Source organism: Geospiza fortis, unplaced genomic scaffold (assembly GCF_000277835.1).
Source record: "Geospiza fortis unplaced genomic scaffold, GeoFor_1.0 scaffold41, whole genome shotgun sequence".
In the NCBI taxonomy this organism is placed as follows: Eukaryota; Metazoa; Chordata; class Aves; order Passeriformes; family Thraupidae; genus Geospiza; species Geospiza fortis.
The window spans coordinates 3,921,989-3,946,086 of record NW_005054299.1 but is presented as its reverse complement, the minus strand read 5'-3'; the positions used below and the strand labels follow the sequence as shown (position 1 = coordinate 3,946,086).

At 48.0% G+C, this 24,098-nt stretch overlaps 1 protein-coding gene across 2 annotated transcripts in view; it reads left to right on the top strand.

Moving 5' to 3' along the window:
* The first annotated feature begins 4,953 nt into the window (after positions 1-4,953).
* Positions 4,954-24,098, top strand: part of VASH2 (vasohibin 2) — a 28,676-nt gene continuing 9,531 nt past the window's right edge. Inside the window, exons 1-3 of one of the 2 annotated variants that reach the window (XM_005416162.2) lie at positions 4,954-5,038; positions 7,323-7,379; positions 15,760-15,834. In XM_005416162.2, coding sequence (XP_005416219.1) covers positions 4,986-5,038; positions 7,323-7,379; positions 15,760-15,834 — 185 coding nt within the window. In that variant the 5' untranslated portion in view covers positions 4,954-4,985. Of the gene's footprint in view, positions 5,039-7,322; positions 7,380-14,045; positions 14,167-15,759; positions 15,835-24,098 lie in introns of those variants that run through there. The other variant, XM_031060249.1, reaches the window with a different exon arrangement.

Genomic DNA, 24,098 nt, shown 5'->3' with positions numbered 1-24,098 from the left:
CTGGAGCACTGCGGGGATGGATAGGGCATCCGCTGTCCCAGAGAGCACAGACCGGGGTACGGGGCTGCGGGTGCTTAGGGGATGCACTGGGTGTCTGGGGAGCAGGCAGGAAAAAAATTACTCCTTTGAGCTTGGGGAGAAAAAAGCAGAAAACAAAAGTTAAAGGAAATCTTCAGGGACTGAGTGAAGCATTTTGTGCAATTTAAAGCAGGTTTTTATTTTGCTTTTGCAACACAGGTGTTTCCTTAAACACAGCGTTGCTCCTCAAATGTAATAAGGGATTTAAAACTCAGACATTTCTTTTCCAGTATGTGGAAGGATTCCAAATGCTTTTGTCTGGTATGTTCCTCAGTACAAGCCCCAAATAGCTCTGCCTCACCCCAGTCTTTTTCCTCCAGACAGCAAATAAAATGTTGATGTCTGCTGCTGTTCCAAGGCTCTTGACACTGTGCTGCCTTACTGCTCACAATGTCTTTAACACTCTCTGCTTTGGCAGACTTTGAGCTTGATTCACTGCTCACATCAGGCAGCATTAATGTGAGCTGACCCCTGGAGTCTGGCTTGGTTCATACCCCTCTGTGTGCTGGGGTGAGATGGTTGGGCTGCTGCTGTCATGGTCCAAACTGTCAGTGATACTGACATGAACCATATGCCTGTTCTTCTCGTGGAGTGAAAAGGAAATTCTGTGCACAGGGAAGTCGAAATCTTACTGTGTAGGGCTGTATTGAGAAGGTGCTTGTCAAATAAGCTGCGGGCTGAAAAGGCCTTTCATCTCTCTTCTGCAATGTTCAGTCCAGTGCAAGTGCAAAAGGGACCATCTCTCTCCACTCTGCTCTCCTTGTGCTGGAATCAGCCTTTGTTTGGATGGGGGAGCACATCCAACTAAAGAATAATCAGGTTATGCTGAGTTTGTGGTTCCTTGGTGTGGTTCATCTTGTACTTACACGAGCACTTGAGGTGGAAATGACGGGGCAGGGACTGGGCAGAACTTCTTGTTTCAGCAGCCTGACCAGCTTATGCCAGTCTGGATGGCCTGCAAGCCCACTTGATGTTAAGAGATGGCAAAGTGCGTGCTAGGCTTGACTTTCATCCTTTACTTCCCAGCTCCAGAGCATGTAGCTTTTACTGGTGACACCCGTGGTGACTGACAAAGCATCTGGTGAGAGACATGCCAGTGGCTCCTGTGTGCTGGACTGTATTCCTGTGGGAATGTCCCAGAGAGCATTGACCATGGCTTCTTCCTCACTGCCACAGCTCTGGGCTTGCTCTCTGTAGCATCTGTGTAACCTGGGCAGAATAAAAATGTTTTGAAATCTGCCTGGCCACATCGTTTGATGTTGATGATCAGTGCCCAGTGCTGTAGGAGTTGTACTTCTCCAGCAGTGCCTGGATGCAAGATCCCTGTTACAGTGATTAGTTTCTTCAGGGTCTGGGGCACCTGGTGCCCTCTGTGACTAAGAAGCTCTTGCTGGCTGAGTGTGGCACCTCTGGGGTCAGAGAGTAGTTTGAGGACTAGCTGGTCCTTATTAAGGCCAACAGAGCTTGGGTGAGCAAATGAAGGTTAGGAGCAGGGTTTTTTGCCAAAGTGCTAGGGGATTACCAAAGCTCTGATGGTAATTTCTGGGTCAGAGTAGGAATGTGAGTGGAGACTTCTTCCTTAAATGGTGGTACAAATTATTTTAATTGGCTTGTGCTGCAGGGTATGTGTCATCCTGCAAAAGACCAGGTACTGCTGTTTGGGAGTGATGAGGAAAACTCGTGCCCGTGAGAAGATGATTTGTAATCTGCTTGCATGGGTAGTTGGTTCAGGCTGAGTGAGTGGCATGTGCAACTGCTCCATTTCTGCATCTGATCTGTTCTTAATCCCTAGTGATGGGAGAGAGTTTTCATCCCCTCTCCAAGAAGCTCCACTTGATTGCTCTAATCATCTTGGCATTAGTCTCAGCAATCATACACGCAGGGTGTAAGGAGCTTCTGGCTGTGTCTGTGAGGTTGTCCTTACTGCAACAAATGCAAGCTGCAGAGGTGCAGGGCTGCATCTCTCTCAGGAGGCAGAGTCCTTACAAAAAGCTGGCTTGTCTGCAAGGGCACTTTTGGAACCTGTGGGGTCCCCACCTCTGACTGTTGGCTTGAGCTCTGCAGATAGTGCAGGCTCACAATTTGGAAAGGCTGTGCAATCCTTTACCTGTTCTGTGATCTTGGAGGTACTTGGAGATTGTAATAACTTAAACCTTTCAGCAGCTTTGAGAGCTCTTGCCTGTCAGCTTCATCCATGCTGGGTAGCAGTGTGCTTGCAGGGGGAGCTGGTAGAAAATGACTTTCTGGTCATTAAGTGAGACAGTGGATTTGGGCAAGAGGAGTTCCACACAGGATATCTGTGCTGAAGTGAGACTACAGCATTTCCAGCCATGGGATGAATCTCCAGCTCTGCCACGTGGTCTTGCACTGCAGCAGCTCCACTGTCTGGAGCTGCTATTCCTTGGAAAGACTGATATAAGGTCACGGCTTTTCATCTGACTCGTCTCTGAATTTCTCTTGCTTTACAAATTCATGGTCTGTATTGCTGTGTCTGCATTTCCTCTTGCCATCCATTACCTCTTGCCTGCTCCTTGCTGCTCTGGATGCATACCAGGAGCTGGAGGGCTGCATCCTCAATCAAAACAAAGCTGTGCTTTCCTGCACTTGTATCATGCAGCCCTGGCTTCTGCTCCATGCTGGGTGGGTGCCCAGGATCAGTCCTCCTGCAGCTGGGGCAGGAATCAGGGAGGGAAAAATGTTTGAAGGAGTGGGAGTGGTGTGTGGCTCCCCAGTGCCTGGCCTGGCTGGCAGCATGGTGTGTGTCCTGCCTGCCCTGGCTGGAGAGAGGAGAGCAGTGCTGCCCTGTGTGGGCTCAGGCTTATGGATGCTCCTCCCTTCTTGCCTGACATCTGGAGGGGCTTGAGCCTCCTGGCTCAGCAGGCCTGCTGAGGTAACTGGAATATGTTCCAGCCAGTGGGAAAACCCTGGTTCTCTTTTCTAGGCTGTGCTCTGGTATCTGACACCATCAACCTCCTTGGATAATGTGATCACCTACCTTGGAGATGGGGAGCACCTCACCTGGAGTCTGACCCTGTCCCCTGTGGTGAGGGTGGCCTCTGTGGGTTTCAGGAAGGGCTGTGTCTGTTCACACTGCTGCTGTCCCTGTGGGATGCTGTCCTGGGTCCCACAGCATGGTGAGGGCTGGGAAGAGGGTGGAATCCCCACCTCTGCAGCAGCCAGGCCCCTCACTGGCCGGGGCTCCCATTGCTCAGTGTGTTGTGTAAGTGCAATGCATGCACCTAGAGCTTCTGTATCTTTGAAGCAAAGGACTGAGTGTATTGGAGCAGAAATGGCCCCTCCAGGAAGGTGTGACAGCCCTGCCAGAATTCCCTTTGTCAGCTCCTTGCTGCTTCTGGAGCTTGAGCCTTATCTGGTGTGTTGAGTCCAGGTGTGCCTTCGTGCTGGAAGGGACAGGTGAATAATTCATCCAGCCCAAAGGGGCTGGGTGGGAAAGGAACCTGTGGAACCAAAAAAAAGCCTCTAGTGAAGAGCTTAGGCATGAAAATCATGATTAAGAAGCACTAATGAGTCTTGCTCATAACTCCCACTGGTGAGAGGAGACAGCCCATGTGTGCCGGCGCCGTGTAGCGCTGGGATGGCGGGGGCGAGCTGGAAGCCTTGCCATCTGCTTGCCACTTACAGTTTGTTTCTGTGTGCCAGGAGTGTAGGAGTCTCTGGTTTGGTGTTTTCTCCCCTCTTCTCCAAGGTGTATTTACTGCTTCACTGTAGTAACTTGCTGTGTGTAGTAAATTCTGGGTTTTGTTGCCTTGGGATTACTGGTGCTCATTCTCTGAAAGCAAACACACAATCTTAACAGAGATGGGAACTGGAGAGGACAGCCTTTGTGGCAGAGATGCTCCATACCACCTGAACTTGCTGTTCTTGTCAGTAATTGCTGACTTGAAATATATTAAGGACAGTGATATGTCACTTTATGAGCTTTAAACTATGGCTATGACAATGTGGTCCCACAGACACTTTTCTTTGCACCTTGTCACAGCTGCCCAAATTGCTGGTTCCTGAATGGAATCTGCATTAATATTCAAATTGCTTCCTCCACTGTGTTTGTGAGAATTGTGCTGACATCTTTTTAGCCACACTGCCCACTTTAATATCTGCTGACCCCATATTTTGCAGTCTCGCCCCTGAAATAAGTGGACTTGGGACAAGAGTGTGCCCCTTTCCTGCATGGCTGCAGGCTCAGGAGCCAAATAGCTGTGGGGATTAAATGTGGATTGAGGACCTGCCTTCTTAAAATGCTTAGGCACAAGCAGATGTCTTATGAGATTTTGGAAAAATCCCATTATGTTGCCAGTCTATATCTTTAAGTGTCTTAATGTCATTAAATATTTGGGTCCCAGGTGGTCTTCTAGGTGCTGTGCTCTCCCTCCCCAGCAAGCATGCTGCAGACATATGGCAGATGGGAAATTATGCAGCCTAGGATCCTTGTCTCCTTTTATCTTGTGGTAAAGGAGGCCAGAAATTAGACTTGAAATGGCTTCCAGGGGGAGGGAGAACAGCAGAGTCAGTACTGGGACTCTGCTCATCCAAACTGCCCTGTGCTGGCGGGGGGAATGGGAAGCAGAGGCTTTCTGTGCTGCGCTGCCTGCCTGCATAGGGTGGTGTTTGAGGGATGCTCTGATGACCAGCCTGCCACAGTCTCTGTGCAGGGCAGGGCTGGCTCTGCGGCTGGGGCAGGCCCTGTGGTCAGCAGGATGGCTTTGCCTGATGCTTGAGTTCACGTGGGGCTTAAGCCATCTGTGCTGCAGCGTTGTGTTGCACTGAGCACATGCCACTGCTCAGTAAATCACTTATCTGCTCTGTGGGGAGCTGTGGCTGTCTAACCTCTTCATCTTTCTTCTTGTGTGCAGCCCTCAGTGCCGCCAGTGCCAAACTACAAGCTCTCCATGTCAATCCCAGAATGGCTCCACGCAATACAGACCTACATGAAGATGCTGCAGTATCCTTTTGCAGTGTGTGTTCTCCAGAAAGAAGGCTGACTTGTGCCTGCTGTGAATTAACAGAGCTTTACTGAAGCTGTAGCTGGTTGTGAGGGCTTGGGATCATTTGGGGGTAAAGGGATGCCTCCAGGGATTTGTGACAGCACCAGCAGCACTGAGCTTGTCATAACAGTCCTCTGGGAGATGTAATTAACTTTAAGTTATACTGAAACATTTAACTGAAGTGACGTTGGTGGGAATAGAAGTGCTTATTTTGAAGTTGATGTATGAGGATGTTATGATTGGATCATGATGCCTGGAGAAATAATATGGCATCTTGTCATAGAGCCACTAAGAGGGAGCCAGTGTTGTGGCAAACCCTTTCTCCCTGTGCCTGGGCAGCCCCTGTGGGTTCCCTGAGGATTGCCTGTGTGCTCAGCCTGCAGGGAGTGCTTGTCACTGGGGTGAGGGGAGGACCCCAAGGTGGTGCCTGTGACACGGAACTGACCAAAGGCATCTCCCTTCCAGATGTTCCACCTTGCTTGGGGGATTTATCAGGGATCTACACATCTGTCTGGCCTGTCTGTCACTGCCCCATGCCCAACTCCTGCCTTTCCATTGCTGACAGATAATTTCAGGGAAGGTTGCTGGCCCAGATGCTGCTCTTCTGTTTCCCTTTTTTCCTGAACTCTGCCTTTTTGTGTGTGGGGGGAAACAGGGGGGATGAGGAATGAGTGTAAAGTGCTGGTGAGGATTAAGAAGGATATGGGAGGCAGCTGGAAGAGCATCCAGAAATAGCAGGTGTGGTGAGCCTGGGGGAAGTCGTGGCTGGGATCAAGGCAGGGCTGGAGCTGCAGCAGCTGCCCTGGGCAGGGGGCCTGGGGCCTGCCTGCTCTGCAGGGGAATGGTGCACTTCTCTGCTCTATGGCAGCCACTGGGCCAGGACAGGAGGCTTCTTGCCTCCTGGGATTGTGCCAGAGAGGATACCGTGTCATACAGAGCTCCAAAAGTGACATTATCCCCCACCTCCCCCACAGTGGTTTTGAAATCCTGCACTCTGCTGTGTAGCAGGAGCAGGCCTTGGGCACAGGGCTTGGATCTGTGTTCAGAAAAGCTTCAAAGGGGGCTGGGGAGCAGAGTCTGGGCTTCCTCTGAGGGCTGCAGGAGGATGTGTGCTTTGTGCAGAGCACCCTGAGAGGGCCTCATGAGTTAGTTTTGAAGGCAGGAGGGAAGTAAAGCCATGTTTGTGGAGAGCTCTGAACTCTGATTGAAGTCAGTTCAGAGCATCCTGGTGAGAGCTGGAGTTTTTATTTAGGCTATGGTTATACATCCAGTAGCTGTGCTATTTATGCCTTGCAAGCAACTCTCAGCTTCCATGGGGTCACCTGCTTGTGCCTTGGTATCACCAGTTTTACTGGCATGAACATTCTGATGGGAATAGAATTTAGGTACTAGGTTAGGAAAGAGATTCAACTGGAAAAGTAACCTAGCAAAAATAAGGGCAGTGTGATTTTTTTTTTTTTACAAAACTTAATTGGGTTTTTTGTTTTGTTTTTGTTTTTACTGAAGAGATTGTTTTCCTGGTCTGATTTATTGCATTGCTGCTTGGACAGAAATGCACAAGGAGCAGGGAAGAGGCTGCTTCTGTTGATGCTGCTAGGAAAGTGGTGCTGAGATTTGGTTGACTGTCTGCTGGCATCATTTGTGATGAACTTTTCTACAATTAGTGTTAGCTAATGACCTTGACTTGCACATAGCTGGTTGTTTTCATTTCAAGAGCATCGTATTTTTTGGAGAATGGTTTATATTTTCTAAGTGTGAAGGGATGCATCTGCAATGGTTTTGGTTGACAGGTCACAGGTGAGCCATGAGGCTGATGGAGTTAAAAGACTTCTAAAGGAAGTAAGTTTTTTCAGACCATGGATTATGTTGATTGGTTTGGGTAGGCTATGAAAGCTTTCTCTTGCCCATGTGGGAGACTTTTTCCAAACTTGCAACCTAGTGGTGAGCAGGACCTAGTGGAAAAGAGAATCTATAACCATCAAATGCTGAATTTGACTGTCATTTTACATGGTCAACCTTAATACATGATTCTGCACCCACTGCTGTTAATAAGTCATATAAAAAGACAAGTGACAAGTTTTGCTTTATTTTACATGCCACATGTTTCATATCTGAGAGTCAATGGCTTTTACTGTCCGTTTTGTGTTTCAGCAGGAATTCAGAACTGAAATTCACCTTTTCAGCAGTGTTATTTTATTGCTTGGCTGTTCAAGTTACTTTCCCTTAACAGACAAACTGCAGATACAATCACACGGGAACACAGTTCTTCGAGATCAGAAAGAGCAGACCTCTGAGTGGGTAAGTGCCACTGCAATTGCTCTAGTGCCCTTGTCCCTGATCAGCTGGCATTCAAGCACTGCAGCACATGGCATGGGAGGGCTGTGTCCTCTGTGCCACAGCTCCTCTGGCAGGGCCAAAGCTGCCTCTGTTGCTCCTTTGCAAGGAGTGTGCCAGCTTGCTGCTGGGTGGCAAAAGGACCATCGAGTGGAAAGGGCTGCTCTTACTCAGCAGCTGTGTGGGAGCTGCTTGGCTGCAGGCCAGAGCTGCATGCACAGGGCTGGGAAAACTCTCTCTGCTTATTGGTGTTGGGCTGGGAGGGCTGGGCTGCTTTTCTGGAAACTGAGTTAAGTCCTGATATTCTGGTTGTGCTGAAATGCCCTTTGCAGGTGGTAGGAAGGGATTAGCTGTGTGAAGTGCAGCAGGAGTTTGGACATCCTGGGCTCAGTAGTTTTCCCTGGAGGCTTGCCATGGACTGTTTAAGTTGTGTCTGTGCTTCTGCCTTGCTGCTCATCTTGCTGTTCCATCCATGGTGGGCTTGTGCTGGCTGGTGATGAGTTGTGCAGTGCAGCTATGAACATGTGCCCAGGGAGCCTAGCAGCAGAGAGCTGGGGTCTCTTGCATGTTAGAACTGCATCATACTTAGGACAGCTCTTTAACAGAACCTAATAAATTAGCAGGTTAGGGCAGGAAGGGTGTTGAGAGCATTATACTTTTATTTTAGGGTGAAATTAAGATAAGCAGAATATGATTACTCCCATAGACTGCTCTGTCTCTAGCTCTTCCCAGTTCTCTGTCAATAAACGAATGGTCCCTCAGTCTAAAATTCCAGTTCCCATCTCAGCTTTTTGCTTCAGGTTTTCATCTTGCTGACAGCAATCTTTCTCACCTCCTTTATCTAATGTTCCCTGCTCTGGTGGAACTAGTTTAAAACAAATCTTGTGCCTTGAATGATAGATGGGTTTACAGAAGCTTAAACCAATTTTCAAGCTGCTCACTCATTTTTAAATTTGTCCCATTACTTTTTTTCAAAGGAAGTGAAGGATGAAAATGAATTATGCTCAGCACTTACCACTTAAAAGGTCGTTGTCTTCCTGGGCTGGATAAAAGCCTGGCTTACAGGATGGTGCTCTTTCCTAGAAGGGAACAGATAGAGTGCTCCCAGCTGGAGATGTCCCTGTGGCTTTGAATCACCTCCCAAGTGGAGCCATTTCCTCTGTTTATCTGCCTTAGTGATTGCTTGGGGGCGAGTGTCTGACTCCTCCCTTGTTGCTGCTTGGAACTGCTTGGAATGGGGTGACAGGACTTCTGTGGGGTTAAGGATGGTGCCCCTGGAAATGTGCAACCCCTCAGGGGCTGCCAGCTCTCCAGGCACAGTTGCCTGAGCGTGGTGTGTGCTGGACTCAAACAGTGTTAAGTCCTAAGAAGGCCTGTGCAGCTTTGCTCCTGGATTGGGCAGATGGGGGTGCTGGGAGGAGTGGAGCTGTCAGGAGCACGAGTTGCTGCCCAGATCCTGCTGTTCTGCTGTAGGGCTCTAACACTTGCCTGCTCTTGGTTTCTCCAGTTTTGAGGAGGAAAATGCATGCAAGGCTGTCTGAAGTTCCTGTTATTTTTATGAAACCAAAATTCCAGTTGTTTTTTTGAAGCTTACAGTTTTTGGTTTAAATGTCAGATCTTTTAAAATTTACCTGGCCAAGTCAGGAGGATGGGACCAGACTATTTTCAGTGGTCCCCAGTGACAGGACAAGGAGCAGTGGGCAGGAGCTGGAAGTTCCATCTAAGTATGAGGAAAAAATGTTCACTCTGAGGCTGACAGAGCACTTGAACAGGCTGCCCATAGAGGTTATGGGGTCTCCTTCTGTGGAGATACTCAAAACCTACCTGTGCAACCTGCTCTAAATGAAACTACTTTAGCAGGAGGGTTGGGCAGATGGTCTCTGGAGGTCCCTTCCAACCCCAGCTTTGGTGCTTCTGTGTGAATAATGCATTGAGGTGTGCACAAAAGCTTCCCTCTCCTTCATCTGGCCAGTTTTCATCAAAGCTGAAAAATCACTTACACCTCCAAGTTATTTTTCCTGGGAGGTGTGTTCTACTTTGCAAGAAATCTGCTCCCAGCATGGCAATGACAGGTGTCCTGTGCTGGGGTGACAGGAGCTGCTCTGAGCCATTTCTGTGGTGTGAAAGGCCTCGCTTGCTGCAACGCAGCCTTTGCAACTGGATTGGGCAAGATGCTGAAGGCCTCCAATTGCCACTGGCTCTTGAAAAATGAGGCTGTTCCCAGGGCTTTATTGACACTAAACATATTGCTGATTTCATAATGTGAGGGCTCAAAGCTAGTGAAAGTATTATGAAATCTTTGGCAGCCTCTCTTCAAGAGAGCAGTGGCTGGACACAAAGAAGCTGAGTACTAGATGGAAATTGAATATTCATAAATTCATGTCAAAGTGTCCTAAAGCAGCTGGGGCATATTAATGAGTTTTCCTATTATGGAGGGAGGACTAGATATTGTAGAGATTTACTGCCAGCATCAGTGTGATGTACGAGAAAATAAAAATTCATGGCTGAGCATAGGAAGAAAAGCATAAATTATCTATGGGAGCTCATTAAGGGATATAGTCTTGCTATAACTCAGTATTTACAGTCTCTTTAAAAAAAGTTACTCTTATTATCAACTTGAATTTTAGAGTGCCAGACCACCACATGGATTTGTCTAGACTACAGCTAGCACTTTTAGCAATGCTAGATTTCTGTTGGCGTAGCTGTGTGAGTCAGGGTGGCAGAGCTGTGAACCTGTAAACTTGGTGTGCTGTTCTTGCTGTACTGGCAAACTGTGTCTGAAAATGTGCCTGGGTCTCACCTCTCCTGAGTTGGCTGTATTTGCATAAAATCCAAATTTATGGGTGTAGTTACCTCCTTTGTAGGAGTGCTTTGCTTACACAGGTATCCTGGGAGAGTGCCCTTCACAGGCTTCATGATGTACCTTTTTGTACTGAATAGGTAAAGGGCACCCTGTGAAGTTTAGCTCTGCTGATCCATGTGTATATGCTTGTGATATGAATGTTTCAGACACCAGTAGGACTGGTTCTCCTTTTCCCATGCAGGATTATGCTGGCTAAACCTATATTAGGCTTTTGTTGGTATGACCAGTCTGATCAAAAATGGTACTTTTGGCTGACACAGTCATTCTTTTTAAAACTTCCAGGCTTGGATCATGTAAGAGCTTTAGAAAAAAGTGTATGTCTGGATATCTAGTAATATCTGTAACTGTGAATTCAGTGTCAACAAGCTGTTACTACTGGGTTTACAAGGAGAGATAAGCCCTCTGGAAGCTTCTGTTCTAGGATGCAGGCATGAGGCACGATGAGAAACAAATCTCTTTATCCTCCACGGAGGATCTGGGGAGATGCAGCGTTGTACTGTTCCCTCCAGTTAAGTGCCAGCTGAACAGGGGGACCTGCAACTGGAGCAGAAACTGATGTTTGGGTTGGTTCTGTGCTCTTTGAGGAATTGGAGCCCAGAAGCTGCTCTGTGAGGAGGGAGAGCCCTTCAGTGGCAGCAGATATAATGTGTGATCAATTGCAGGAAAGGAGCATGACAGGAGCTGTCATGTGGCAACGATGCAACCAAATAACAGGGAAGGGGAGATGGGGAATAATACTGTTTCCACACACCATGTTATTAAGGAACACTGATGGTGCTGTAAAGAAGAATGGGCTCATAGCATTTCCAGACAATAGACTGCAGAAGGCATTTAAACATCTGCTTCTCTCTCCAACAAAGGGGGATGTTACAGATACGGTGGGGTGTTCAGCATGTGGTGGAAATGCTTTTGCTGTTGCAACACTGTTTTTGAGAGGATTCACAAGATTCATATCTGCTCTGCTGTTTTATCTCCTTTTGCTCCTGCTGGTGCCTTTTGCTTCTCTCTTGGCTTCGTATCATGAATGAAACTGCCAGGAGCCTTAGGAAAACTTGGGAGAGGGAGATTTTATAGACCTCATGCAAACACATGGGTCTGTGCAAGGAGAATTTTGTGGAAAACCGTGCTGGAGGATCTCACTAATAGAAGATTTATTCAGTCTTGTAGAAATCTTTCTGGTGAAGGTAATGGGGTACCTCTCCTAAGCATGGTCATCCCTGAAGGGACTCCAGTGTGATTGGTGCCAGCTGTTGAGATCCTCCAGGTTTGGGCATGCTGAATGGTTTTAAAATTTTTCTAACCTGTATATGAAATTGGGTGCCCCAAGTGAAAAATCTGGAAGCAAAAGGAATTAATGATTCCTGTGAGCTGTCTTTAGACACTGCCATTTTAAACAGAAAGCATTCTGAAGAGGCAGAGTCAGCTCCTTCCTGGGCCTCTGTTGCTGCAGGAAGCAAAGGAGATAGTCCTGCTGAAAACACTGAAAGAAATGTGAATCAATTAACAAGGAAGTATCACTGTCTGCCAAGGACTAGGTCTTGAGGGAGGAACAAGCAGCCTGTTCCTGTTGGCCACATTTGTTAAGAGGCAGAAGTGTTCACTGTGGTCTGGAATAGAGATGTGCCTGGCAGACGTCAGAGAGTGGTGTAAATGCCACAAGGAGGGGAGCTGCGGGGTGCTGTCTTTGGCTGTAGCAGTCTCTCCTGGAGGAGATGGGCTGCCCCCAGTGCTCGCTGGAGTGTGGGGAGAGGATGGCTGTGGGCTAATTCCCAGCTGTCTGATACATAAGATTGTAAAGAATAGCTATATATGTGGGCTCTTTTCAGGTAACTGTCAAGATTTAAAGAAAATCCCAGAAGCAAACCCTGCTAAGACAGGGAATTGAAATGCTTGATGCTGTTTTTTAATTCTTTTCAGCCTTCCTTAAATCTCCTTTCACAAGTTTAACTCCAGACTTTGTGGTCACTATTAATATCTGAGGCATGTGATAGGAATTTAGGAGTGAGGGAAAAGAGGGAAAGGAGAAATCAATGAGCACCTGTAATGAGCTGTTCTCACTTGAGCTGAATGCTCTGTCATTTGCCATAGATCCCTTAGAGAGCTGACAAGCAGCCTTCAACCATTAATATTTGTATTAGAGAACATGGGGAGGGTGGGTGCTGGGGAAGGCAAAGATAGCAGCCTTTAAAAAGAATAAGGGAAAAGATAAGTCTAGGAACTCTGAGTTTATCTGCAGTTCAAGGGAAGGGAAAGGCAACATTAATATTGTGGGCACTGTTCGTTTCTGAGAATTTCCTTCTATGAGTGTGTAAGAGCTTTTGTCAACAAGGGAGAAGATGTGGATGTAATAACTCCTTGTTTTACTGTGGCTTTTGATAAGGCCACATCTTATCTCTGCAGATAAGGCAGGGACCTTGAGTCTAAATAAAACTATTTGATGTAAGGGCCCAACTTGGTGAAAAGCAGCACGTAGGAAGTGGCACTTTACACATCTTGCCTAGCAAAGATTGTCAGTCGAGGTGTGCAGGGTCTGTCCCAGCTCAGATTTTCCTTAATGGTATGGGTAGGACTAATTGTATCATGATGGATGATTTGCAGTCCAGGCTGGATAAGGTGACAAGGCTTGGAAAAGTGAAACTGGGATATTTCGAGTGATCTCTTGGGCTGGAACAAATGGGAGATAATTTAGTGAGGGCAAATACATAGGAGAGTTTGGGAGTAGCCAGCTGTGGAGAGCAAAAGTGGAGTTTGGCAAAGAAGATGAGCTTAAAAAAATAAAAGAAACCAAACAAAATTCACGAAAAAAGCCCAGTCAAAAAATCCCTACTTCTAACAAAAAAACCTCCCAACCAACCTAAAAAAAAACCCCACCAAAAACACCAACAAAAAAACCACAAGAACCTGATTCAGTGTGGGCCAACAGAGAAAAGCCAACAACTCGCTGGCTTGGTTGCAAATATGCACTGAAGATGGATTCAGAAGGAAATTGGTCTGTTTGTACTGTTGTGGGCTTAGCCAAAGGACTGTGAGAAGTGAGTTGGTTGAAGGGATTCCAAAATTGAAAGAAACAAACATTGTCCTAAACTCATAACCTCAGGGGGAGTGAGGGAGGAATTAAATAAAAATGGGTGTCTGCTTTCTTATTTTTACAGAGGAGAAGGTAGATTACAGTCTTTTACATATACAAATGTCTGTAGCAAGAGGAGAGATGATGAATGGTCTCCATGCCCACTGTGGAGAGCCAAAACAGCTCCTGATTTGATTTGCAAAAAGGGAAGGATTTAGTTTAAACATTAGGGGACCTTCTTAGATGCAAGGTTAAGTATAGGATAGATTAGCTGGTGGGTTCCCAGGCTTTTGAGAAGCCAGTTGAAAGCAGACTGAAAAATAATCTGCGGGGAGTGATTTAGATTTGGCTTGTGCTACCTTGGGCAGAGCAGTGGCTTGGGGATTCCCCAGGGGCTCTGCTTCCAATACAAACACAGGGTTTAAGGCCATGCTTTGACTCAAGCTTGTTAAAAGTTGAAGGAAAACTCTCAGTGGCTCTTGAACTGGGTCATGCACATAAACCCTGAGCTCTGTGCTGGAAATGCAGAGAGAAAGCAAACTGTTTGCAGAGTGCTCCCAGGAGTCCAGGGGGGCTGTGTGTGAGGGCACAGCCTGCCCAGAAGCGCAGGTGGCTGCTGCTTGGCTGGCAGCTGGTGGTGCCTCCTGGGCAATGCTCCCCTCTCACAGACCCTCCCCACGGGTGTCTCTGAGCTGCCAGGTCCCACTGCATCCCTGGGTCTGGGTGCAGGCTGCTGGGTGTGCCAGGGGAGGGGATGCTGGCCCTGCCCCTGCCCCTCAGACTGTGTGAACCAGGCATAGGCCACACCAAATGGCTTGCAGGTAAATGGTTTTACAACTCATCATGCACATTGATAATCATAATTTCTTTTTTTTTTTTTTTGTGACTGACTCCCATGTATTTGGAAGACAGGAAATCCAGTGGATTGTCTTGTTTATGGATACCTCCCTTGCCTCATCTGCACATAACACTTCTGAGACAGAGACAGGGCTTTGCTGTGACCAGTGGGAGCCTCTGTGGGCGATGAAGGAGCCCCATTGTGTGCCCTCCCCAGGGCTGCTCTGTGCTCCCAGCAGTTCTCTGGGGTTCTGTGCCTGATTGTGAGTGTGGAGGAGGCAGGCAAACTCTAATTAGTCTTCTGAACTGCAGGCAGTGTAAGGGGTGGTTGTTTACAAATGAAAAGATAATGTCTAACTTGGATAAATGGGACCTGAAATGGCTGTGACAGGCTGTAATAGCAGTAGAAGCTCTGTTGTCACTTGCATTCAACACAAGGTTTAAAATGCATGAGGTGGGTGAATCAGAAAGTGGGGGAAACAGACTGATGGTTTCAGATGCATATTTTCATAATCTTCTCTAATACAAATATTTTTGTCATTTAATCTTGTATTTCCTTAGAGTAGGGGTCTGTTTACAAAGCTCTTTCCAGAGAAAGGATAGGGATAGAGAAGATTGCAAAAGAAAAGTTATCCTCTGGCTGAGTTTTCAGCTGTGCTTTTTGGGGAGGGGCAGTTTTTTGGTGCGGCATTGGATGTGACTCTTCTGGCCTTTTTTGGGCTGCTTCCAGTTTTTGGGTTTTTTTTCAAACTGTCCAGGATTTCAGGATCTGTTTGTGGAAGGGGATAGGTTACCTACTAGGTTAATAGTGCAGTGTCAGTCTGGCACAGCAGCTTTCTCAGCTGACCTGAGGTTGCTTGTCCCTGTCAAATAATTGTACTCCAGAGATGGTGTCTAGATTGTCACAAAACTTTGGGAACTTGCAAAATCCTGGGCATGCATAGTTTCCTGCACTCCTGCAGGAAAATGTGTGGATTTTGCCACTTTCCCTGTCCACAGGAGATGTGGAGCAGCAGCAAGACAATAACTCAGTGTGCAGGGATGTGAAGTGTCTGTGTTGGTAGAGCTTTCTGCAGTGCAGGCTTTGATAAAGAGGCAATAAATTCTGGTCTGCAGCCGTAGCTATGGGGTTATGCAGGCATTTGTAGCTTTTAGGGGGCCATGTAACCTCTCCTGGTTTGTTTGTTTTTCCTGCAGAGGAAAGCCAGGGTTATTTTGAAAATAAGCTGAACTCAGTCCTGCTCTGGGATTTCCATGACTGCCAGCTCGTGCCGTTCAGTGGGGCTTTGTGTTACAGTCTCAGGTGATGCTCAGGGAGTTGCTGTAGGATGCAGAGAGGACTGCATTCCTCCCATTCACCTTCAGATCTTTTTTTTTTCCTCTTCCTTCCCCCCCGCCCACTCATCCTCCAGAAGTTAACAGGACTCTGACAAGTCACTCAAAGGGAGAATCAAGTTCCCCAGCTCTTGCTAAGATAAGAACTGGAGGTGTCTGGCTGTTGGTGTATGAGAGGACCTTTTGATTCCTGTCAATTGCTCTGGCTGGAAGGACTGAAAACTGTTTTGTTTCTGTTCTAGGTTAATGGAGACAGCAAGAGAAATGACCAGGGAGTCCTTACCTATCAAATGCCTTGAAGCAGTTATCCTGGGGATGTATCCTTTCACGTGCCTTTTTCCACTGCAGCTCTGCTGAATACATTGCCCTGCACAGGTGGTGTTTGAGAGGGCTGCAGCCAGAGGTGAGTGCCAGCAGCTTGGGGAGCTGCCCTGGTATTCATCACCAAGTTGCTGAGTTGCCTGGGCTTGTAGGTGGGAGTTGGGATGCTGTGTGCCAGCTCATGAGTGTTGTGATTTGGCCATGCAGGCTTTGCCTCCTGCCCTGGTAATCTGCATAATGTCAGGATCTGACCCAAAGAGCCCAGATAAGTCCCTTTCTGCACAATCCTTGTTTTCTTTGTTAGCATTTCACTCTTGGTTGTTGTTGGAGCTTGGTGACACCCGAGGAGATGGGTTCTGGTCTGTGTTTGTCTGATGTTTAGCTTTTGTCTCTGAGCCTGCAGCTGTGCTTTGTGCAGAAACGTGTGTGTTACAGTTAAACATTGGAGCTTCCCCTTAACATAATGCTTGCTTCCCACTCACTCGTCAGTCATTTAGACACTGATTGCTTCTCCACCCGCTGCTGCTGTCATGATAAATCCACCTGCACCATCCCCAAACACTGGAGGAGGGCAAGGCAGGGCTGCAGGAACAGGTTGCCAGACACATCTTGTCAGAAATGATCAAATTTCACTTAAAACAAATCCCAACTAAAAATAAGCCCCGGAGCAAGCCATCTCCTGGGATGTCTCTGCAGCGTTTTGCTGGCTGCTGCTGCCCCCTCCCGTGGGACAGGGAACTGGCAGAGCCTGGCAGGTCGTGCCTGTGAGAATCCATGGCTGCTGGGAGTGGGAGGGGGGTGGGCTGGGCAATGTGTGCCAGGGATGGGCCTTGGATTGCAGTCTGAGAGATGGCTCTGGCTGGCAGGGTTTCCCTGGGAATGCTGACAGGCTCTGCGTGAGCTGGAGGTATTGGGGTCCTGGGGGCTTGATGTCAACAAGAGACTCAAACCCCCTTCAAAGCCCTTCCAGAAGGAGAAATCATAGAATTATAGAATATCCTGAGTTGGAAGGGACCCACAAAAACCATGGAAGTTCAGGCCCTGTGTTGTCCAAATGCTTTTTGAACTCTGTCAGGCTGCCTGGTGCTGTGACCACTTCCCTGGGGAGCCTGTTCCAGTGCCCAGCCATCCTCTGGGTGAAGAACCTTTCCCTAATATCCAACCTAAACCTCCCCTGACACAGCTTCAGGCCCTTCCCTCGGGTCCTGTCACTGGGCACCACAGAGCAGAGACCAGTGCCTGCCCCTCCTCTTCCCCTCAGGAGGAAGCTGTAACTGCAGTGAGATCTCCCCTCAGTCTCCTCCAGGCTGAGCAAGCCAGGTGACCTCAGCCGCTCCTTGTATGGCTTCCCCCCAAGGACCATCTTCATTGCCCTCTTTGGGATGCTTTCTAATAGATTTCTATCCTTTTTATGTTGTGGCACCCAGAACTGCCCCAGCCCTTGAGATGAGGCTGCCCCAGTGCAGAGCAGAGTGGGACAATCCCCTCCCTTGCCTGGCTGGCCATGCTGTGCCTGATGCCCCCCAGGACATGGTTGGCCCTCCTGGCTGCCAGGGCACTGCTGACTCATGTTCCCTCTCTGTGGTGCTGTTCTCCAGCCTCTCATTCCCCAGTCTGTCCACACAACTGGGTGTGCCCTGTCCCAGATGCAGAATCTGGCACTTCTCTTGTTAAACTTCATAGGTTGGTGATCACCCAGCTTTCCAATTTGTCAAGGTCTGTCTGCAGGGCCTCTCTGCCCTTGAGGGAGTCAGCAGCTCTTCCCAATTTTGTGTCATCAGCACACTTACTAAGCATACCTTTGAGTCTTGCATCCAAGTAATTTGTGAAGATGTTGAACTGGCCTTAAAATGGAGCCCTGTGGAAGCCCACTAGTGAGTGGCTGCCAGCCTGGTGTGACCCCATTTGCTGTAAGCCTTGGTGTCTGACCCGTGAGCCTGTTCCTTACCCATCATGTTCTGTATTTCTCTAGCTGTATGCTGGATGTTTTGTCCAGGAGAACATGGGAGTAACAGTATTGAAAGCTTTCCTGAAGCCCAAAAAGTTTATATTAACTGATTTCCCTTGAGGTGATGTCAGTGGATCTGTTATGCTTGCCCTTGTGTCAGGGTTGTGTTCCAAACTATTGGAATGGTGGAAATAATCCCCAGGTGGAGTTGATGCTGCTCTGCAGGGTCAGTGTGGCTTGCACTGCTGTATTTCTAGGAGTGAACTGATTATTCCAGATATCACAGGAGCAAAGGGTGATTAATAACCATGATAACCTGAAAGTGTTGTTGCTGTTTTTTTTGCTTGCCTCAAACCTGACTTGTGGGTTCAGTTTGGTGGTTTTGGGGTTGTTTTTTTTTTTTTGAGAAGTGAAGGAAGCAAAATAGTCGAAAGCTATATTTTATACTATTTGTTGTCATTTGAAGTTTCTTCAGACTTAAGATGTGTATGAATTTTTCTGTCTCTAGATGTGAATTAAAAAACCTCAAACTTAGGGCAATTTTCTTTTTAATTGAGAAGGTTTAGCCAGAGGAGTGTATGGGACAAGCTTGTCTTGCTAGGACTTCTGCATCCAGTCTTGGAAGTCTCTGTCTGAGAGCAGGGACTGTCTGCTGGCTGGTGGTGCAGTAAGAGAAGCATTTAGGTTTACAAGATTCATGCACTATAAACCCCAGGTATTTTGCTTGAGGAATGGGTACACGAAGAGTGTAGCAGTGGTGAGGGATGGACCACCTGGATTTGTGTGTCTGGGAAGTGGCTGGTACAGAGCCTGTATGGAGTATGGAACCTCGCAGTGCTGTGATGCACGTGCAGCATGAGGGGTTTTGGGAGGCATCTTTGGCATGACATGTCACAGACATATTGTATGAAAAATCCTTTTGCTAGGATTTTTTCTCCTGAGAAACTGAGAGGCCTCAGAAACTAAATGTAAACAATAACTATCTGCTGCTGTGGAATGCAACAGATGCAACTTTGATTGCTCTCATGTGGTTGTTTTTAATTAATGGCCAATCACAGTCCAGCTGTCTTGGACTTTCTGGAGAAAAAATCCTAACGAAAGGATTTTTCATAAAATATGTCTGTGACAGGGAAGTCTGCTATTTTTTGACAGCCATGAGATTTTGATTTTCAGCATTGCCCTCTGGATGCAGCCACAGTGAGGCCAGCAGTGTTCCAAGGTCAGGTCCTTTCCAGTGAAGATGTGCTTACCCTCTCCTGAGTTCCCAGGCCTGAGCTGAGCAGCCCTGTGTGTGTGTGAACCTCTGGTTCCATTCCATGTGTCTGGAAATGAGGTCCTGCTGTAATTTGTGTGCTGGCAGGCCCTGAGTATTGCTTGGATACTGGAAAAGCTCAGGCCACTCCAGCGACCCTCGGTGTGAGCCTTCCTTCAAAGGCCGGCTGGCGCAGCGCGGCTTAGCGAGATGTCACTTTAATTGAGCTGCTCGCTGGCTTTTTGTAAAAATTGCCTTTTACTATGTGACTTCTTATAAAATGCTTCTATAATCCCTCTTGGTGCAGAATTAAGTTTTGCATAATTGCCTATGCACTTGATCTTGAAGCGTTTTTATAGGGCAGTGAAGTAAAGTACTGAGCTACCCTGTCTGCACACACCAAGGAAGCAGCTGCTCTGAGATGGCCGAAAGCTCAAGCAGATCTTCCAGTATTATTTTGCAGCAGTCTGCATAGCTCTTTTTCTCTGTGTAGCTGTCTGAACTGGTTTCATATCTCTGCTTACATGATCTGCTTGTCAGAGCCTAACCAGAAGCATTCCTCCTGCTGTCTTCCCCAGGGCATTGCTTAGTTCAGCTGTAAATCAGCTGAGTAATGGTGCGTTCACCCACTCTTTCTGAGCAAAGATCCAATTGATTTGAGCTCATGAAAGGGAATACTAAACCAGAAAGTGCCAAGGGAATTTTATCTGTGCTGCATTCACTTTATTAAAACGACGAGAGCAGAATATCAGAGGGGAAGAGGGAAGCTGCACACTGCATCCCTCCTCGGGGAGTCTTACGGAGCGCGTCCACATTGGCTGAGCATAAATCACAGAAATCACTCCCATTGCCTTCTGCATCCTTCTCCCAGTTCATGTGAGGTAGCACTCAGACCCACACAGGGTATTAGAGCCCCTGGCCAATAATATCATTAAACAAGGAAGAGAAGAGCAAAAGTGTCTCAGGAGAGAGAAGTTATTCAGTAGCTTCTGCAGTGTTCCTTCTGTGGATGCAGTCTGTGGATGGTGTTTATCACCCCTGGAGGCCTGGGTCCATCCATCTCCTCCAGGCCAGCAGGTATATCCCTGGGCTGGGAGTGAGTGTTTTCAGTAAGGGGGAGAGTTTCTTGCAGTCATTGCAGGATACTGATGTCTGTTTAGTGCTCCTCCTTGCCTCCTGCATGCTTGACTACAGCTTGTCCCACTTGCTAACTGAAATAGGGGAAAGGAAGGTGGTGCTGAATGTCTGCAGTCCCTGTGGTGGCTATGAAGAGCTAGGAGAGAGGTTTTAATTGCTTACATTGTCATGGTCTAATCTTTAGATAGTCCCACACTCACAGTAGCCAGGCACTGGAGAGTAGGTTTCTCAATCTAAGGGATGTGACCCTGGCAGTCCTGCTTTGGGAAGCTGAACCAGCTGCTTGAGCCTTTCCTGCATGGACCCTGGAGCTGCCAGGGGGAACTCTGGGCCCTCTGTAGACAGCATCCAGCTGTGGGCTCATAGCACTCTGCCTGACAGTAAGCAATCCCAAGCCCATGGGAAATGCAGACTCCAGCTGGAAACCTCTCTAAGTGTTTATTGCTGGTGGTTGGGGGCCCTCTGAGCAGTTGCTTGGAAAAGCAGCTCTTCTGGTTTTACTGAAGCCTTATTGATGGCTTTGAGATTTATTTTCCTCCTGCTCCACATGCTGCTCTGTGCTAGCAGCTTCAGCATTGCTAAGAACTAGAGCAGCTTCCTTGCTCCCCAGCCTGCTGCCATCCTTCCAGCTCACTGCTGCTCAGTGGCACTTGCTCATGGCCCTTGGGAGTGGCAGGAGAGGGGGCAACCAGACACCCTGTGGTTTTCTGTGCTCATCCTGACCAGACTTCAGCAAAAACACCCTTGCTGGGCTCTTGAGACATGAAGCACTGCCCTTTTTCAGGTATAGATTCCAGCACTTCTCTTGTTAAACCTTTTGTGGTTGGTGGTTCCCCATCTCCCCAGTTTGTTGAGCTCTCTGCAGCACCTCTCTGCCCTTGAAGGAGTCAACAGCTCTTCTCAGTTTGGTGCTGTCCCCAGGCTTCCTCTGAGTTCTGTGTCCATGTTATAATGAAGATGTTGAAGAGGCCTGGGCTGAGGATGGAGCCCTGCAGAGCCCCTCTAGTGACTGGACTCCGGGCTGATGTTACCAATTCTCCAGGACTCTCTTGTGCCTGACGTGTGAGCTTCTTGTGCTTCAATTTCTGCCCTGTTGCCTCTTGTCCTGTTGGTTGGCACCACTGAGAAGAGCCCAGCTCCATCGTCTTGATTGTCAGGAAGACCCAGGATTAGGAGGCCACTGAGTTTTGCTGCAGCTGCTTTTGCCCTCTCCTGCTCTGCTCTGCTTCTCTATTGTGACATGTAATTCACTCCCTGACTCTCCATCCTGCAGTCACAGTCCCAGCTCAGAAGTGTGATTACAGCTGCAGCATTGCTGTGTGCTTTGCCTTTTGTTTGCCACAATACCGCTCTCCTTGGGCAGAGCAGAAAGGAAAGCTGTAATAATGATGCAGGGACAGAGGGGAAGATCTGACGTGCCTTTCCAGCCCATTTGCTGTGTATTTCATCTCGGGTGGGGACTCTCATTAACCAGTCCCTCAGCAGAAGCAACCCGTACCTAAAGGTTAATTTCCACAGCAGTTGTTGCTGGGTTGTTTGATGGTGGGTAATTTCTGCCCTCAAAAGATTCTTTTACTCCTACTAAGTATTTAATGAGATTAAATTGCAACTTCTCTGAGCCCTTGTGGCAGAAGTGTGTATGTGTGGCAGGTGGCCACCAAAGCTTTGTATGGACTTAACAGAAAGGCACTTGGGGAGCAGAGCGAAAACCCTTTCATAATGAGGGGGAAAAATAGTGGTGATGTTTGAAAGCTTCCTAGGTGTTAATAAAAGGTAGTGCTTTTTCAGTTACACAGAGTGATAAATACAATGGGCTTTTGCAGGAATCTGTCTGTAGGACACAAATTATTGTAACATGACTTTGATGTACACAGGATGCACCTTTTAAGGCCCAAAGCAAGGTGACCTTCTAAATGAGGTGAGTGTGTGCTGAGTTTTCCAGTTGACATAATGGCGCTGGGCCGCATTCTGCCCTTGCAGTGTATTTATAGTCTTTAATTTTGAATCATCTACTGATGGTGGGGTGAAGGTATTTTTCTTGGAGAAGCAAGTCCTAAGGCAGCAGCAATCCAGTGAGACCATCTAAGGCAGATAGAGCTGTTTCTGTTCTGTGTAGGTGATGTTGGGGTGGGCTTTGACGCTGCAGGGTGTCTGTGTTTGGTGGCAGTGGGGCAGGAGGTGGGTGCACGTGGCCTTGGCTGGCTGACAGATGTGTGTGGCTGGGAGGTCTGTGCTCTGCTGGACACAGCCTTCCAGACTCATGGTCATACAGCCAGTGAAGTGCAGCGTGAGCTGAGCCCACAGTGCTGTCTGTTCCTTTACCCTCTAACGCATTTTCTCCAGGCTGCTAAAGCTGATGACATCTAGCACTGAATACAGCTAAACATGTTTGACATGGAACTGAAAAGCTTCCCTGTGGCTGTCCCAAAAGTTCTGAGTCAATGTGTTTTTCTTGCCTTTTTGTTTTGTTTTGTTTTTTGTTTTGTTTTGTTCTTTTTTGTGAAACTCATTGCTTCTTGACTTCTGGGCAGTTCATGGACCTCTTATTAGTTGATTTCTGCATTTACCCAGAATCCAGAAGTTTAAATTTGTGAAATTCAACAAACACTGGGTGAAATAACCACCTGAGAATATGGTTTAGCGAGAGATGAGAGCCACTGGATGCTTTTCATGCAACCCTATAGAATGAAGAGGTGAAATGTGGGGTGCAGGCAGGGGTCAGCATCTCAGGGAGTCACACTGATGGTGAGGTGGTGCTGTGTCAGGCTGGGCAGAACCCAGAAGAGAGTCCAAATTTTGTTTTACAGTCTTGATACAAAGGCTTTTTTGTGCTCTCAGTTTCCCAGCAGCTGTCTGGCAGCCCTGCTATGCAGGCAGGGGAGGAAGGCTGGTCACAATAACATCCCAGGATCTCTCAGCTGTGTGGTGGCTCTTGTTTCACTGCTGTTAAATACCTCCTTTTTGGGCATGAGGTATGGAGAAGAGGGGATGCTGGCGATGCCCAGAGCAGAATCCTGGACAAAGCAGGTTCCTGCAGCTTCAGTGGGAACTGAGCCCACTCCTCCATCTGTCAGGATGCCCCAACATATCCTGGCAGTGCTGCCTTTTGGGCTGGTGTGTTTTGTAGTGGCAGCACCATGACCAGCTGGCTCAAGGGATGGCTCCAAGGTTCCAGCAGGTGCCTCTGGCTGGAGTAACCCCAGGCTGGAGCGTTTTGCTACAGCCTTTTCTGGTCATCCCTCCTCCGTGCCCCAGGCATGGGTGGGGGCCTCAGCTGCGGAGGGGAAGGGCACCTGCTGTCCCAGGGGCCAGGTGCCAGCACGTGGAGCCAGGCTGAGTTTCAGCTGTCCCAGGATTAGCAGCAGGGAGCTGCGTGCAACGTAGGCGCTGACGCAAAGCTGCTTGTGAGGGATTCTCAGCCTGTCCTCTCCCTGGCACGGGCCAGCAGCCTCCCTGGGAGGTGACCTGCACGTAGCTCCCCTCTGAGATCACACACTGCACTGGCACGGAGCTTGGTCCTGGCCTCTGCATGTGGTGCCTTTGAAATGGCCAGTCAGTGATTCCAGGGACAGGGTTTGCTTTTTAAGTGTGTTTCTGACCATGCCTCTGTGCTTATCTAATTAATTATTCATCTTGGACCTTTCCTTTGGCTTCTCTCAGCAATGTGTTACAAGGGTAACATGCTGAAACACTCTCTATGAGGAGTGCAATGTCGAAGGCCGGTTTACAGAAGGAAAGGCAGATCTTGATGAGGAATAAATCCAAATTTCTTGGTACTATTTGAAAACATGAGAAAATGAGGCTCAGTAAACTAAGTTGTATCAAACTCTCAAGAAAGGGAGGTAAACACTTTTCCTTTTGGAAGTGTGGGAGTTTGATGTAGGTAGTGGGGAGCTTCCACAGACCTAGGGAGGGTGGTCTGT